At 35.8% G+C, this 18,379-nt stretch overlaps 1 protein-coding gene across 1 annotated transcript in view; it reads left to right on the forward strand.

Moving 5' to 3' along the window:
* Positions 1-18,379, forward strand: part of LRPPRC (leucine rich pentatricopeptide repeat containing) — an 84,523-nt gene that overhangs the window by 64,608 nt on the left and 1,536 nt on the right. The window contains exons 30-37 of the mRNA XM_056487330.1: positions 2,192-2,315; positions 5,978-6,066; positions 9,287-9,491; positions 10,644-10,783; positions 10,946-11,061; positions 13,797-13,871; positions 15,397-15,481; positions 17,989-18,131. Of these exons, the coding sequence (XP_056343305.1) occupies positions 2,192-2,315; positions 5,978-6,066; positions 9,287-9,491; positions 10,644-10,783; positions 10,946-11,061; positions 13,797-13,871; positions 15,397-15,481; positions 17,989-18,131 (977 nt within the window). The remainder of the gene's footprint in view (positions 1-2,191; positions 2,316-5,977; positions 6,067-9,286; positions 9,492-10,643; positions 10,784-10,945; positions 11,062-13,796; positions 13,872-15,396; positions 15,482-17,988; positions 18,132-18,379) is intronic.

Here is an 18,379-nt window from a genome sequence, read left to right on the forward strand (position 1 = left end):
AACAGTCACAATTACTGAAACAGATTTGACTGTCTTGAGAACTGAGACTTTCTTGGCAAGTTGTCACTTTTCTAACGAATCTTTCTACTTGAAATAGCTGGTATAACACAATATGATTTTGAAACCAAGAAATTTCTCTTTTGAATGCTAATATATTTTAATAATTTTAGATGCCATCTGAAGAAGTAATAAGCTGGTTATACCAGATCAGGCATATGTCTCAATTCAAGATTGATCCGAGGTATACTTCAGATGTGCTTCTTGCAGAGATGAAAAATAAATTTAAGAAAAAAATCTGAGTAGGATGATCATTGCAAGGTTAGGGCTGACATACACAACGAAATTGATGGAAATATTTTAAATTTTTCATTAAATTAGTCATTACAAAAAAAAAAAAATTACATGTATTTCAATGAAGGAGATCTTACATCTTATGGACTGCTATGGTGATATATACTTGACATCATGACTGCTAGTGGCAAGGTCCATTTCTGTACCCAGCTGATGAAAGTAGTGTTTCACAGGGTGAGGTCCTAGTTCAGTCTGAAGACAGCAGAGGTTTTGTAGGAGTCTCTAAACACAAGGATTTTTTTGCCTTAAAAAAAATTGAATTCAAACATACATTTTGCGAGCAGAAAGACCAAACGTATCACCAGTCAGCTGTATTTTTGTAAATCATTAGTTGCATTTGTAGCAGGTTTTACCAGTCAGAGAGGTATTGTTCTTGTTGAATGTGGTTGCTGGTCTACCTCAGATTGCAGAACAGTGGAAGGAAAAATATCTTCCCATTGAATTTGAACTTGAACATTATGAAAGCTGGTGATCAGCATCTGAGCAGGCAAGAGAGTTCATCACGTTGCTGCAGCCCAAACTAACTTCAGACCTCTAAGTAAAAGTGGTGGAGGGTTTCAGGGCTTTTCTTATGTGGTCCTATTGTTTCATTGCTCTTTTACTTGACATTGCAATCACTCTTGTAATGTTAGACTCTCTTGTGTACATCAAGCTCAAATGCACAGAAGTGAATTTAATTTTTACAAAGATGCTGTTACCTTTATCTCTGTTCATATATATATATTTAACAAAGTTTTAAGCATACAAAGTAGATTATGAATGGAAGTAGTAATTCTAATTATTAACTTGTTTTAGGAGTCTTTGTAAAGAATAATTTTTATGCATAGCTATTTCTGTGTCTAGATTTCAGGAGGTTTTTGTGTATATTTTTTGGCTGAAGAAATTTAAGATGCAAACTGAAAGGCATACCAGCAGTTTTGATTAAAATTCCATAATTTGCTGTACCAAGTGCAATTAGTCTGATGCTTCTTATGACATTAAGAGTCAAATGAGTTGTCTTCATCTTTACTTTCAAAGTAGAAGAAAAAAGCTTAATGCTTAACTGTGAAAATTATGGTGATAATCCAGCTATTTCTGTTAAGTTTTAAAGGTTATTGTGAATATTTGAATTAGCAAAGGGATTATTTCATGAGTCATTAAAAGAAACGTCCAGTCACTGTTTCAATGCAAAAGATCATTTGTGGTTCTTAACACAGCTTTCTAGCATATGTTACAGCATGGATGGCAGTTTTAGCTGCATGTTTATAGCTGCATAATCTTGTTTCAGAAAAATAAATGACTGAAAACTGTGCTTATCATTTTTTTCCCCCTTTTTGGTAACATCTTTTCATACACTGACAGTTATTGTGAATGCATGAAATAAAACTGTTAATCAGTCAAACAAATGCAGTGTAGTTTACTTGCTAAATATCTGTATATTTGTAAATTGTATGTTTTGTATAAATCTTGTCGTAGCCAAATAATTTGATCTCCCCATATTGGAATCACCTCCTATATTATTTGTTAAATGCTGTTGTGATCATGCACCAGACACTGTAACTATATACCCCAGAATTAGGTGTTGCTTTAAAAATCCTGAGTCTTCCCCTTCTAACCAGCTATGTTGATATTGAAGCAACAGCCACATATAAAGGAAGAGCATTAGCAAACCTTTTCTCCTGTAGAAGTGTGTATGAGGGCAGTTTTGAGCAAGCTGTGATCTGCAACTCTGGGCTTTAAAGATGTAAGCAAAGGATAGATAGTTTTAAGATGGATCTTTTTTGATGAATAGGTGATTTCTTTCTGTGATCAGTGTTCTTGCAATATGACATTTCCGTTTGGCTTTCTTACTCTTTTTTAGAGGCCTACAAAATTTTCAAGAGAATTCCAGAGAAGGATGAGTCTCATTATCGTTCCTGTGACATCCTTGTAAAATCATTGTTAGCACAGAATTGTCTTGATGAAGCCCTTGACGTGAAACGCATGTAAGGCTTTCTTTGTTTGGGGGATTTCTGTTGGCTCAGAGAGAGGGGTTAAATAATTTCTGGATCATTTTCAGGTGAGTCCTTATCTTTTAATGGGAAAGCAGGTCATGACTAGTGATTGGAAGCTGTGGTAAGAAACACACCAGTGTTTCATAGGGCGATATGCCACATTTTTAAAAAGGTACTAGAGTGACAGTGTGTATTGCTAATAACTCATTTCAAATAACAATCTGAACAAATGTACTTGGCATCAGAGCTGAAAGTCTACCCTTCTGGCAGTCTGCCTTTTCTCCTTTAGAGCAATATCCAAACAGACAAGATTCCTTCACTTAGCTGCCCGTGAGCCTTCCCCTGAATGCCTGTCCCTGCTGCTGTCTTCCCCTGCCCACACTCCCTGGCAGCTGGCTGCCTGCCAAATGCAAAATGGTACATTTGACTGTGATGCCAGTGGCTAGGAGATGACCATAAATCTTAGATCCAACTCTTACACTTCTGAAATAAATCCAACCTGCTGTCATGAATTATTAGAAGGAAAGGAATTGAATTAACCTTTAGTGAGTTGTATGGTATGGCACTTGCTTTAATTATTGCCTGTAACGTGTGTTCTGGTCAAGTTATAGGCTTTAAAGTGTTATGACTTGTCAACATAGAATTCAGAAGAACAAGAATTTAAGTTTAAGGATTTTAAGTCTTTCCATTTATTCAACTAAAATAAGACTGGTGGTTGTCATCAAATGTGCTCACTGAACAAATACAGTGTATTTGAAGGTGCCTGTAGGTGAATTACCTAATGCATAGAGTATTCTAAAAATACCTAAAAGTTTTTCGAGCCAACTTAGATTCTGATGTCCAGGAACAGTCTAGTGTAAGATGATTCTGATTATTTAAATGTTTTCTTTAAAAGTGTTTAGACTGGAGAAATGTCTTTCATTGAAAAAGTGTTTGAGTTCTGTGTTCAGAAGAGCAAACAGTGCTTTTTCAAATAGCTCTCAGCCACTAGGCTTCATAATAAGTAGTGTTTGTGCCTGCAGGATATATGGATTATATCAAGGGAAAACGAAATCAGTTTATCAGATTGATCTCCCTGTAATGCAAGTAACTGATAAATCTTTGCACATAGAAGATGGAGGGGAGGTGTTTTAGGGAATACAAAGAACCTTGATAACATTTAGATAGTTTGTTTCAGAGAAAATAGTCAAGTATTTAAAGATGTACTGAAGAGTTCTTCCAGGAAGAAGCTTGAAACACTGTGCTAAAGATTTGTACATGGATCCACTCTTTCCCTGCTCTATAGCTCAGACACACTTGTAAGCAAGATGCACAAAGTAATGCATAATACCAGCAGTAATTTGCAAATTGAAAGAGAAGAAAGAAGGTGGTGGTTTGTTCCTAGTATTTCAAGGATTCAGAATTGTCACTTTAGATAGGTGTTGTAGTATGTAAATTCTAAATTAAGGATAAAAAATAATTTGAAAGACTGACAAGGTTAGAGATGTGTTAAGCCTCTGAAGTTTGAGATGTTTAGGAGTAAAGTAAAAGGATTTTATAAGATATTTTCTTCTTGGTTACTGGTCAAAGCCAACTATGATGCTTTTCACAACTCTCCTACTCCATCTTGTAGCACAGAGATGCCAAATAATGACAATATGAGAAGCTTCTAACAGCTTACTGTTGCATCAAGACAGAAAATGCTTCATATTGGTCATGCTCATGGTGTATATGTGTGGCTTTTTTAGTAACGAAATTATGCTTATTTTAAGTCTTTTTAAAAGCTTTTAAGTTCTGACTAATTCACTGAAATAGATGAAGTGATTGTGTGTGTGTGCCTGTGATTGAGCAATAACAAATCTGTGTGTTTAGCACACATTCCTGGATGCTTCAGATTTTTTCCAGCCTCATACTAAAAAGAGATTACTCCTACAAAGCCTAAATGTGTGCGGTGGCCTGAAACTTGTACAGCTCCTAATATTTTCATAAAACACAGGAAAACTACCTTCATTAAAGTACATATTACTCATTTTACTGTTTGAAGCAAATTTGAAAGATAAATAATATGTAGATAGTTTTACTGTGCACATTAGTATAGGCAACAAAATAATTAATTTTTTAATAGTTTAAAAACATCCAATAACTTCAAAATGTCCCCCTATTACCAGAACTGAAAAACTTCCACGAGAAAGTAATGTGGGAGAGGTAAATAGCACTCCTACGCTGCCTTTGAAAGAAACAAACACCAGACATCCCAGAACATTACTGATCTGTTGGTCAACCCAAATGTAGTTGCCTTCTCATTCTAGAACTGTTTTGAGGAATATTTACTGCATTTAGTCCAAGAAGTTTTAAATAGAAATTTAGGAGTATTGGAATGATGGATTAGTTCTGTAATAGTAGCTAACATCTATTTAATCACACTAAAGATTGGAAGATTGGAGAAAGTAAATCCTTTGTTATATGTAATTTACAGTCTCATGCATGAATTGTTGACTTAAGGGCTTTGACAGATGGGACAAAGGGAAAAAAAAAAAGGCGGAACTGAGCAGTGGGTGCTTAGGCAGGGATTAAGGGGATTGGTTGGGAGAGGAAGAAAATCCTGAGTCCAGTGACTGCATTTGTGAGCCTGGGAGGCTGAAAGTGACTGAGAGGATAGTCATATTGTGTGCAATGTGAAGGATTTTCTTGGGATTGAGGAGAACAATTTAGCAATGACCCTGCTTACCTCCCAATCCGCTCAGCCCCTAAGTTCAAGTAGGTAGGCTGCTCAGTTGTTTGCCACAAGATGATCAGTGAGGTTTATCTTGATTGCTGATATGGTAAATGGCAATGCCCCCCTTTGCTCTGTAGAGATTTTGTAATCTAGAAATGAACATTTGTAAAGTTATCCTTATATATTAAAAATGGGGCTTGGCTGTATGTCATTTGGGAGCAGGAACATTTTGTAGTATAAGACCAATGTGATTGCTGGTTAGTCTCTCTTGACTAATATCCAGAGTGTTAGAAAAGCTTTAGCAGGGTTGCTGAAGTAAAGGCTGCCTTTGCTGTACATACATGAATTTTGTATTACAGGAGACAAGGAATTGATAAGCTAAATACAATTTTAATGTGGGTAAGGCAGCAAATGTAGGATGTTCACTTTAAAACCTGTATACATCTAGATGACAGAAATTTGAAAATTAATCAACCAAATGATATGGTGTTAGTTCATAATATGCTTTAGTTTATGTTTAAAATATACAGTGCTGAAAATAAATGTTTCATTTTTATTGCTGAAAGAATAGTTTTATATTTTATAATTATGGTGACTATTGAAAAAAGAAGAAAAAGTATCCAGCTTAGGATACAACAGAACAATGCAGGGCATGCAGTTATTTTAGTCATCTAATATGTCAGCATTCAAGAATCTGAACCGATTGTTTAAAAAAAATCTTGTACTTTGTTTCTTTTGTTGCTCACTTCCAACTTTGTCATCTGTCAGAATGCAAAAAAAAATTATCCTTCTATAACCATTGACAGGATAACACAAAAGCTGTCTCCAGGTCGATATTTTGCAGCAATATTTTTAACATACGAACAGTAGTTTTTATAATTTCACCTTGGTGCTCAACCATTTATTATCGTATCAGAAGCATGTCAGTAATTCCTTTCTAAATGTCTGCTTCTTTTAGTGCTGAGACCCACATCAAGGGCTTCACACTGAACAGTGCTGCCAGCAGCCTCCTCATCATATCGCAAGTTAGGCGGGATTATTTGAAAGGTATGTCACAATGCTTGACCTTTACGTCACATTAATGCCTCTGCAGATTTTTCTTGTAACGCCCTTCGAATACTTGGATAAAGGAGTCCATTTAGCAAATTACCTGCTTATCAAGAGCCTTTTGTGGTAGCTGAGAGACGTAAATTACTGTACATGCATTTATAATACAGCTTGAATATGAATGTACTTGTCATTTGACCACTTAGTCCAGTTTCCATTCCATTTAACACAAGATGGGTTTTCTTAAGATGAATCACAGCTCTTCAGACATGCAAAATTTGTGCTCCAGAACGAGAGAAAGTACAGGCTTTCAAGTGCGTTAAAATTCACAGCACAAGTCATTTTGCTTTGGAAATTAACATACTTTAGAGCATCTGAAACAATTCCCAGCAGTTGTTTCTTGCATATTGTGTTGGTTGTGTGAGATACCAGATGAGTTAAATTGACTGTTAAATGTGCGTGATTGTGAACTAAATGATTATAATATTGATTTAAAAACTTAATCAAATACTTTTTAATAGTTCTCAATACCAACAGTAACAAAATACTCTGTTTGGTGTTCTTTTTTATGTAACAATGATGATAGTGAGGAAAATGGTGGCTGAAGAGTACGTAGGTGTACCCAACAAGATGGTACATAAAGTTTATAGTTGTTTCATTTTAGTTTTCAGCATTGGTTGAGAGATCAGCTCCATGGTGTTACATCTTACTTATTTAGTTGGGTTTTAGGACTCTGGGGAGAGGCGAAGACTCTGCATGCAGATAGTTGTATATGCAGGGCAATGTCTTCTATCTCCATGAAAGTCTAAGTACAAGTGCATATTTTTGTCAGTACCTTTAGGCATTAAAGCAACTATGTACCAATTCGATGTATTGTTTCAATTGAGTTTATAAGGCTACTAGAAAATCCATTTTTGATTGTGCCATCATTACATTTTATTTCATTCCATCACATAGCTGTGCTAATAACCCATACCCATGTAAAATCAGGTACATTAAAATACTCAAGATGAGCATTTAGACACATCTTCTCACTTGTACTCTTTGTTTACTGTGGCTGATAAACTTGTCTTCTTCCTCAGTCAGTCTCCAGTTTCATGTCATTGGCAGGTGTCAACCACTGAAGTATTTGTGGTGAATGCCATTGCTTCTTTTGCTCTTGGCAGATCTTTTTTTGCAGCTTTCAAGGCCTTCACCTGACTTTCCTGTCTCATTTTATTCTTATAATCTCCGTTTTCTACTCCAGTATGCCATGAATTTTACCAGTTCTTCCTGAGTGCTGCACACCAAAATTCTTCCCTTCTACAGAACATTATGATGTTTTATATCCTACCAGTGTATTGCACTAGCTGTATGGATTTTTTTTAGCTAGCATACTAAATTCTCTGTCATATCAACTCTCTTCCTTGCTGTACTCTAAAAATCTTACTCTTTGCACAAAGCAAAGTTTCTCAAGTCTGTGGAATTACATTACTTTGCAAAACTATGTTTTCTTTTATCTTGTGCATTGAACAAGCTTTATCTGACAATTCTGTTGAATAGTCACACTTAATCCTTGTTTCTATTTTAATTTGAGAGATACTATTTGTCTTTGTCTAAGGGAAGCCTTGAAAATTCAAGCTGCTAAGTATTTCAGCCATACTGGTCATTTTCTAATGCTCATAAATCACCCAAAACATTTTTGGACACGGTGTTTTTGTAATCTTTTTTTGGTGAGATCCGTTTGACCTACATCCTGTAGCTTTCACTTGTGTAAAACTTGCTTTCTTTACCACATACATACCTCATTTAGTTCATCAACATTTTTTGCAATGTGATGTGGTACAGTTAAAATGTTTTAGGGAGGCCCCTAAGTATAGACCTAAGAGCTCTGATACTTCTAGCAAGAACTTGGTTAAAACCAGGTTATTTTAAAGAGTCAGAACTTGAGATTCATGGTAGGAAATTTGCAGAGTTTATAGGAGATAATTTTGAAAGCATATAGTTAACCTGCAGAATTATCCACTATGCTATTAGTACCTAACTTCTTGCAGTAGTCATTAGCTAGTAGTTAGTTAGGAGCTACACATACATAGCTTTCAGATCTTTCTCTGTCCTTGTTCTTGAGAAAGCTGGTTGTACTCCGTGCTAGAGGGAAGTCCACACCTAGTTAGGAGAGAATTTGAACTTGGCATGTGTTCTGAGATGCTTTTTAAATGTTGTGCATCTTGCCCCTCCCCATATTGCTCCTTTTTTCCCCTAAAAAGAAGAATGTGGGGCAGAAAAAAAAATGCCTGTGAAGGAAGGCTAAGCAATCAGGATGTTTTTGCTTCCTGCCAAGTAAAGGCTAATACTTAGTTTCTGCAGTACCTGCATATTGAATTGGAATGGCAGTGCTGTGGAGTTCATGTGGGTGTATACTATGCTAGAAGTGTTATCCCTTGGTATTATAATTATCATCTGTGATTAATCCTGCCTATGCTGGTAAAGAATAAGAGATTTTTACCAGAGGGGCATGTCTTTCTGTGTGTGTTTGCTCATGGATAACGTAAATTGACAAGAATTCTGCTTGGAGAAATGAGAGTGACTTCATCAGCTGTGGGTTTGGGGAATTTGTGGCAGATGGACAGGAGATTGACCTTGTGTGTTTTTAGCATATGTAATTACTATAGTCTTAGGAGGTTTCTGAGGTAAGGGTTGAGTTATCAGTTTTTTTATCTTGCAAGGAGACTTGTGTCCCATAGTTCTATTTAAAAATTAAATTTTGGGAAACACAGCTTTCATGCACATTTAAAAAGAGAAATCTCGGTATTATGCTTCAGCAGCTTTTAGAATGAACTATGTTTTTAAGCTCTATTTATTCTTAAATATACAACATTTTTGATTTTTAATAAAGAAAACTGCTTGCTGTTTGGAGAAGAAAAGAGTCAGGACTTTAAAATCATAACAGAATATTTATGACACACCTGCTTACCTTGAGCTGGTCACAAATTATTTCAATGTTGAAAGTAGCTTAATACTTCTTATTATAAAATATTACAGCCTTTCAACCTAGATTATTGTTGCAAGTTTTTATTTGTCTATATATATTCAAGTTAGAATTCACTATTGTGATTACAAGGCTTAAAAATTTTTTTACCTGGACATAATTTTAAAAGAGTAGGATTAATGGTACCAGCAGCATGGTGCTATCTGAACTAAAGTGTGATTTCTGTTTCCTTTATTTCTTTACCATTGTTAGATGCCTTGGCTGTTTTAAAAGGAATGCTTGACAGTAGCATGTTGCCTACTAGATCAGCAGTTACTGCTCTTATTCAGGCCCTGGCAGAAAAAGGAGATATAAAGAGCCTGCAGGTACTTGAAAACATCCTGGGAGACGTCACAAAATCACTTGGTATATCTGACTCAATAATACCTAATGCAATTGCATTGGCTCATACTAAAATGTAAGTATTTCTAGGTCTATGTATTTCATTCTTTTTTGCAGAGTGCTGGGAAATCTCTTGCACTATCCATTTTGTTCTATTTCCATTTTTACAGTGTCCCAGATGTGAAAATTTTAGTTGAGTACAGTGTGCAGTTCTGTTCTGGTATTGTCTCCCAAACAAATTTGGGGTTGAAAATTTAATTAAATACTGGGATAATAACTGTGAAGCATTAAAATCTTCTTAATGTTGTATGCAGATAGAGCATCAACTTTTCTTTTCCCATACCAAAGCTAACTTGATGTATGGAAAGACTGAGCAGTGTAAATAGTACACTTCCTATATATTCTTAAATACCTTGCCATCTCTACCTTTATAAGTCTGAAAAACAGATTCTTACAGATATTTCCAATACAGTGTTCATTTATTGGTAGATCCATGCTTCTGATTCAGTTTTCAAAGCACTTTTAATAGCTTTCACATGTGCTGCATTTCTGCTTCACCTAAAAGCATTCATAGTGCTCAGTTTTCTTTTTCAATTTAATTAGGTTTTAGAGTGAACTGGTAAGAGATGTCGTCATTTGAACTTTTTAGAATGTTGGAAGTAGAGTTTACACTTTGGTGAATACTTCTTGCATGATTTTATTAGCATTTGCTATATTTAAGCCTTAAGATTAAAAGCATTTAGATGTAATGACCAAATGACATTTAGTATTGTCTTCTGCATCCAAAAAGGCAGGCATGGGAAAAATCAGGTAAATAATTAATTGCATTGCATAAAAATACTTAAATTGCGTGCATTAATTATTCAGATACTCTCTGTTAATATTTAGGTTTTGCCTTCTAGATTTGGAGGATGCATTTTCCTAATGCAGCAAGCTGGACTCTTCTTTCTTAATGAGAAAGAAAGTGTGTCTAAAATAACTAAACTTTGAATGGGTCAAAGGCCATTAAAAATTATTTATTAATTGATTTATTCATTCAGTCTTAAATTGTTTCATTTTTACAATATCTGAGTGAATTAAATTTTTTTTGGTCAATGTTTTTTCATCAACTATTCCTGGTAAATACAAGTTTGATTAGAAAACAAAAACTAAAACTTTATTGTGATTGCTTCTTTAGGTTTAGAAATCTTGATTTCAGAAACTGAGCCAGTTCAATCTCTTTTCCTAGCAATGACCTTGATGCTGCTGTGAAGTACCTAGAGCCTCTGCTTATCTCTGGCACACAGAATCCTGATCAAGCTGTCAAAAGTATTTCCTATTTGTTAAGAATTGTGTCTGAGGAAGGATTAGAACCAGCTTTGGAAAAATGTAAGTTAATTACAATGATATTTAAATATTCTGACTCGACAGAGGTGTTATGAAAGAGCTATTACACACAAAACCTGCTCAGTCAGCATAAATCACGCCTGTGAAGTTTACAGAAACAGCTTTTCAATCAAAGATTTTCCTTATGTACCCATCATTTTGCAGTTGGTGCGATGGCAGAACGACTGGCCAGTCAGTTTGGAATTTACAGACCTGTCACAGATCTTTTCCTTCAGTATATCAGTGCAGACAGAGTGGATGATGCCAGATCGTTGATACAGGTAATGACATAACAAGAGGTATGGAAATGCTTAGAGCTCTTCAAAGGTTAACTGAGAAATTGTCAGAAAGAGGTGTTGTGCAGCATAGGCTGCTGCTGGGATGCATTTGAATTACAGTGTGAACAGCAGTGCAACTTTGGACTAAATAATGAGCTCATGCTCAGTACTGAGAGTAGTAGTGCATGCCAGAGTCAGGGGCGATTTTTGTATTCCAGTAACATGAAGGAAATGAAGGAAGTATTTGTGTATTGCAAATACTTTTCTCCAAGTTTTCTGCTAGATGTCAGTTGTGTCTTGCAAACCATTTCCTTGCAGTTTCTTGCCCAATTTCTTAAGTGCTGTAAACATGGTATCTTAAAGCTCTACAGTTTGCAAAACAGAAGCAGGCAATGAGTGCTTGTCACGGACTTGACTTCACTTGGTTGCTCTAATATTGTATATATTGTATTCAAGGCTTAATTGAGAGCTGAATTTGCTTTCTATTTGAGTGTCAACAAATGCATTAATACCCAAATGTTGGTCTGTGAATCACAGTCTCAGGTGAGTTAGGATTTGAGGCAGCTGCATTTGTGCCATTTGTGCAGAGTTAGTTGCTTTGTGCCGGGCAAGAGGTGGGATGAGCTGTGGGTGCTGGAAACAGGCTCTGTCAGGAGGCTCATACAAGCAGGTGACAGTCCAGCAGTCAGACTGATGTGTGCATAGGCTCCTGCCTCAAATCAAGGCCTCTCATCATCTCCTGATAGTGCATGCTGCTCACCAGTTCCTAAGTATTTTAAATTGTTAAAGAAAAAGCTCTGCTTCATCCATGGGATATTTAATGGTATTCCAAGACAATACCAACAAAGCTGTGAGTTACTTCTGCTACCGTGTGAGGTTTATTACTTGTAATTCCCTTACTTTTGTAGTGCTTTGCCTAACTGGTCTTTTGAGTATTAAATGAAAAGGAGACTACAATTTTGCCATAAAAACCTCTTGCTATGTAGCTTGAAACATCAAAATGCAAAAAGATTTTCAAGTAATTTCACTCTTCCTGATTTGTTGATTGGTCTTTGACATGGAATGAGTAAATGAAAATTGGATACAGTTTTTTGCCTTTGTGAAGATCAGGGTTTTTTTCATTTTTAAGTAAAATCATATTATCTCTAAAATTTTCCAGAACATGGAATGATATCCACGCATATATTCCTGAAACTTGTTAGAATTAAATTCATGCTCTATAGCATACTTGAAATAATATTGTATACAGTGTATCTTAATGGACAATTTAAAAATACCTTGTTATAAGTGGATATTTACAGGTAAGCTTGAGTCTATGTGTCTAGGTGAAAAATAGGGGGTTTTATGGCTCAGGAAAAACTTTGAGCTGTGTTCAATACTTCTGACTGCAATGTGGATGAAGTATTTCCACTTATAGGAATACAGTGGCTGGAGGATAGGAATAATCACTCTTCATTGTTATATTTTGGAAAGTAAACAACAATCTATTTTACTTGTAATCTAAAATATTAGTATATACATGGAGACTGCTTGCTTTCAGAAAGCATCTAAGAGTATATTTAAAAGGTTATGAAACAGCAGCAGTGTCTGCTACTGTCTGGAGGGAGGAGGCTTTTGCAGATCAGAGTCAGAAGGGATTATTTCAGCATGAAAGGGAACTGTGGATAACGTTTCTCAAACTAGAGTCTCTGCTCTCAGAGCAGTTACTGTCGGTGAGAATGGCTAGAACTGGTAATAAAATATTGCACATTTCTCTCATCAGTGCTTTGCCCCTGTTTAGCACCATAAAGCCACTATTTGTCTGTTTGCCTGAAGGAATGAACCTTCACACCTTTTCACCTGGACCTTAAAGAGCTTGTAAACCATATTAGTTACACAGAATACTCATGGCATAACCCAAAATTTCTTGTTTGCATATACTAGTCGAGTATAGCAAATTCATGGTATATGTTTTCATATGCACAATATTCTCTTTTTTCTGTGCATTTTGGTACTGATATCATGCAGCTGATTTTAAAAAATAACACACTATGCATTGTTAAGAGTTTCAAGACTGACATCTTTGAGGAATATACACTAAATATTGTCTTGTATATTTTATTTTGTCCTTGTTTCTAAAGTAAGATAGATTTTTGATTTTTATCTGGTCTGTCTCAAACTTTTTTAAGTTCAACTTCTCTCTCTCAAACCCTGTCTATTGCAGTTAAAGCCTTTTATAAAATAGAGAGATTGAAATCAGTCCTTTGTATGCATAAGTGTAGGTAATTATACTTTAAAGAGAACTTGCTTTGTACATTTTAATTTTTATAAAGAAACGAGCAGTTATCTCCCTGACACCTTATTAAATGTATAATTAACCTTATGATCCCTAGCTCACTTGTGAATGCTTGGCAGTATAATTGGAGAGGAATAGTGTTTCTCTTTTTCATTCTTTTGCAGTCCTAAACCTCGTTTTTGTGATATATTGAAGTATTAGTTTAATTCTTTCCCCTATTGTTTTAAACAAACTTTATACCTACCATTTTAAAAATGTTTACCAAAGAGGTGCATGAAATGTACTTGGTTTGTGGTTGGATTTTGGTTTTCTTGCCAAATGAGTATTCAATTATTTACCTTGTAAATAGTTAATATATTACTATATTGTGTTAAGCATCTGTAATTGGAAATTTTCACCTTAGTAATTTTGTTTATTAGTAACCTACTCATGTCTGCTACATTAATAATTTCTTTGTCTTCAGAGGTGGGATGCAATAGCTCAGGAGAAGAGAACTTTAGGGCGTTTTATGGCTAGATCAGCATCTAAACCTGGACAGGTACAGTATTTTTTTCTTGTATACAATTTTATATGTTGCAAAATACTATTTCATCAACCTTGTTAGTGTTTTGAACTTCACAGTTGACAGCTTTACTGGGTTTCTTGGAGAGGGGGGAGGTTAATTTGCAGAGCTGGTTATATTTAAAGAAAAGTTTACATTATGAAGCACAATGGAAAAGAGGGTGCACTTAATATTTTTCTGTTGTTTCAGTTATTTCCTGCCTTTTCCATGTTGCACTGTATATCCTACAAATACTGTGCTTAGAATGTTCTACTGCATTATCCAGTTCAGTATCATGACCTGAAAGTCCTTATTTTATTGGCTACATTGTACAAATACAAATGCAAGTTAAAACCTCAGCCTCTCTCTGATGATAAAATGCCTCTGTGTTTACATTAAAAGGCACATTTCATATTACTTGTATGGTGGTTTGGACATGTATCTGGTTGGAGCATCTGTTTAGATTCCTGGCTTTGTGCTCATTCCCTGTAATTTGAAATGCTCTCATTTATGTGCTTGCTCTATTCCTATCCCTTCCTCCTCCTATGGCCCCCTTAAAGAAAAAAACAAATAAAACTCAAATCCAAGGGCTAACCAAAAAACCTCCAAAGCAAACAAAAAAGCCTTAGCACACAGGAAAAATCAAGCATCCTCCCACCCCTCAAACCCAACATCAAACAGCAGTAACCAAAAAAAGCCCTGAAATACACACGCAAGCAAAACCATATGGATTCCTCTCTCATAGAGGAGCAGCATCAGGAGACATCTAGCACACAAACTAGAATAAATATTTTTTTAAATGAGCCAAATGCACATTTATGTTTTGTGAAAATTGCCATTCAGTACTAAGAGATTTAAAGTTCCTCTGTTTAAGTGATAATGATAAATATGATGTGATAAACACTATTGGTTGGTGTCTATAAGAAGGAACTAAAAAGGTTGAAATTTCTCAGCTCATCAAGCTGAAATTTTACTAACACATCAAATCTGGTAGTGTATGATAAAGATGTTCTTAATTTCAATAAACTGCTTTTAATTTAAAACCAGAGAATTTTTGAAACTGCAATCAGAGGTTGAGGGAAGGAGGTTCCTAATTTAAGCACATTAGTTAGTGATCTGACTCCTTTCAAACACTGATCATAGCTACTACCCTTGACCTCTAGGTCACTGAGGGATGCTGAGTGTTTTGAATTTTTCTTAAATTGGTTGAAATTCCTCCATGTTCTCATTGATACGTTAATTGCTTACCTGGGGGAAAAAAAAGACACTCATGTTTAGGATTCTTGAGTATGGATTTTAAGCCCTTTTAACATTAATTGCATTTTTTCATAATTTCTTATACCATTTCATATCTGCAAAATTTTGGGAAAGAAATTATTGTATATACTTTGAGTCACACAGACTTTGTTACCAGTACAGTTCATTTCACTTAAAAAATGCGAAATCACTGTTCTGAATTTGACTTTATTTTGTTCAGGATTTCAAGTTCATACTCTTTTTGTCTGTGTGTTAAATCTCACAGGCAAAGAAGATTGAGACTCTTCTAGAACTGATTCCTGAGCATCTCGATCCAGCAACAGCCTACCGGTATCTCTTGAGGTGTTATGGTAAGCCATTCTTCTTGGAACAGTGTTTGAGTAAAAATCTAGGGACATTCAGAAAGGTCATGCAAGCCCTTACTTGCTTTAGAGTTTGAGGGGTTATATGAGGTTTTTCTTGTTTCAGTCTGTTGGGTCTGTTTGCTGTCCCAGCTGTTAGGATGGAAGAGCTGACACAAGCCATGAATCCTTTACTTAGAAGCTAAAGTAGGGACTTCATGGAATAAGAAGGAATCCATCCTAACCCATGGGGAAGAATGCTGTAGAAATCAATGGCTTTTAAAATGAATTTAGCTTTTTCCCCCAAAACCATATAGTAATATTGGTTCCTTTTGTGTGTGTGTGTGTGTGTGTGTGTGTGTTTCAAAACCGTGATTTGTTGTATGTGAAGCCATCTTATTGTTATTAGTGTAAATTATTTATGCAGCCAAAGTTAATATTCCAGATGCCTTCATTAGAATTTGCTTAAATAGTTGAAGTACTCATCAGTTCTTTTTCTAGCTGAAGTCAGAGGTGAGCACCTCTAAAAAAGTCGTTTTTTGTTATGTTTATTTGCAAGACTCACTCATTAAAAACCAAGACCTACAGCTCCTATGGGAACACTCAGTTGGAAGCTTGCATCTCTGTGCTGTAGAGTCCTTTGTCTTGTATACTCATACTGTCCTCTAGTTTTATTAGAGGGAGTAAATTCTTTTCACACGTTACAAGTAAAAAAGTATTAGGACCGAAGCCCTTGTGCACCAATCTATCGCAGAGGAGATAAATAGGAATGATTAGGTAAAACACTTCAAACACAAATCCAAGATACAGTGTTAGAGGAATACAAACTTACTTATTTGAATCAATTTGTCAAAGCCCTCTGATGTGTTATCTAACTTAGAAAATTTGCTTGCTTAGTAACATTGCAAAGAGCAATCACTGCCAAAATTGTTTAGCCCTGTAACAGATAGGTTCAGCTTCCCAGCAGGGTAAGATTTTAACATGTTTTTATAAAACAAAAAACTGCCTTTTTGTCACCAGTACTTGCTGCTTTACGCCATCATTAGTCCTCTGCTGCTTTTACCTCAATAAAAACTCTGTAAGTGAACTAAGTTTTCCACTGTCCTTCCTAACTACATGATGGTACAGCAGTTTCCTAAAGAGATTGCAGAGAATCAGTCACTGACCCTACTATACCTGAAACAGTGGTTAGACTGTACTGAACATGTGAAGTTGTACTTGGTATGAACAGATGCTTGATGTACTCTCTTCAGGCAGAGATGTGCCTGGCTCCTAGCAGCTTCTAGAGACATTCAGTACCAGCATGAGGAGTTTTAAAAGCTGTTCCCAGGTTATTCTCTGCAGTCATCTTACTTGTATGAGATACTGATCATTTGACTGTTAAAGGGATCATCAGCAAAATATTTAGCACAACTGAAAATGAGAAAGCTTAGATTGTGCTTTAGCCACGAGGGGTAGAAATAATACCTTTTGAATCAAAGGTTTTTTTGTGTTTTTGTTTTTTAATTTTAATGTTATAAAGGTTTCAAACATGATTTCTTGTTTTGGGACAAATCCAGTCTTGTATTAGCATGGTTAGCCATTGTTATTTTTAATTAGAAAAGGCTATGAAACGTGACAGAGTATTGTTATTACCACAATTGATTGGTGTTTAACAAAAGAAATGGGCAAATAAAATTAGAATTGATTATGTTTAGCTAAGATATAGTAGAATATACATCACAGCTGAAAGAAGTTTAATCATCTCTCAGGCATCCATGATGGAACAAATAAAGGAACCTTTATTCTGTCTTTGTCCTGAGATGAGCTCCACTGCCAGGGCTAGCTTTCCTTCAGTCTGGTGGGATGCACACTCCTTTGCTGTATACCTTTTAGAAAAGAAGAAATACGTAAAGTCACGATTGTGTGGTCCATTAAATGCAATCTAAGTATTAGCTCTTTTTGTTGGTGTTTCCCATACAATAAATCTATTTAAAGTTGTAGAAAGTTAACGATTTCTATGCTTTCATTAAGCTGTCATTTCATGCAGTTTTTGCAGTAGCCTCCCACATTCAAAAAGGAGCTCAGCCACTTGCCAGATGCGAGTGGGAAGGAAGCTTTTTCTCATGAGAAAGGGACACAGGCTATCCATTTCTGCACAAAGCTTTTTTTTTTTTTTTCCTTTATGAAGCATTGTTTTTACAGCTCCTATGGTTGTGAAGATGTTTCCAAATGTGAACAAGTAAAACCTGAGACAGCTCCCATACTGCAGGTGTTTGTGTTCTCCTTCCCAGGCAACAGAATGAATTTAACTGGACATGATGGCTTCCTTAATGTTTACAAGGTGCTAGGAACTGTTGTACTGCTTCTAGGACCCCAGGGACAGCAGTGAAACTGTCAGAGGTCGCTTCAGTTTCATCCCAGTGCTTCTCAAGCAAATGTCTGAGCAGCAGTCGATGATTAAGCATGAGTGAAAACAGGTGGAAAGAGAAACAAGTAACCACTGAGATTTTTTTGGGTTCTGTTTTTTCCCTCAGAATTGGATGGGGATGTTGCTTCTGTAAAGGCTACGTATGAGAAAACAAAAGAGAAGAATATAGAGCTGCACGAGATCTCTTTGAAATCTTTAGCAACCTTTCTGAAGAAAGTAGGAGAGCCTGTCCCTTTCACTGAACCCCCTGTGAGTATTTCCTAATTAAGAAATAGATCTGCAGTTGTGTGTGCTCAGTATTAGTAAGACAAATTGCATTAATAATTACGTAGGAACTAGGTCTCTGCAGAGACTCTTCAAAGGAGGTAATGTCTGAAGTCCTGGGTGTTGTGGGAGCTGTGGTAATCTTGCATTGGATTTGACTTGAGGAAATTAAACCTCATGGGGCTTACAGTATTTAAACTACCTCCTCCTTATCTGGCACTCATCTACAGGTG

This window comes from Oenanthe melanoleuca, chromosome 3, assembly GCF_029582105.1.
Source record: "Oenanthe melanoleuca isolate GR-GAL-2019-014 chromosome 3, OMel1.0, whole genome shotgun sequence".
NCBI lineage: Eukaryota > Metazoa > Chordata > Aves > Passeriformes > Muscicapidae > Oenanthe > Oenanthe melanoleuca.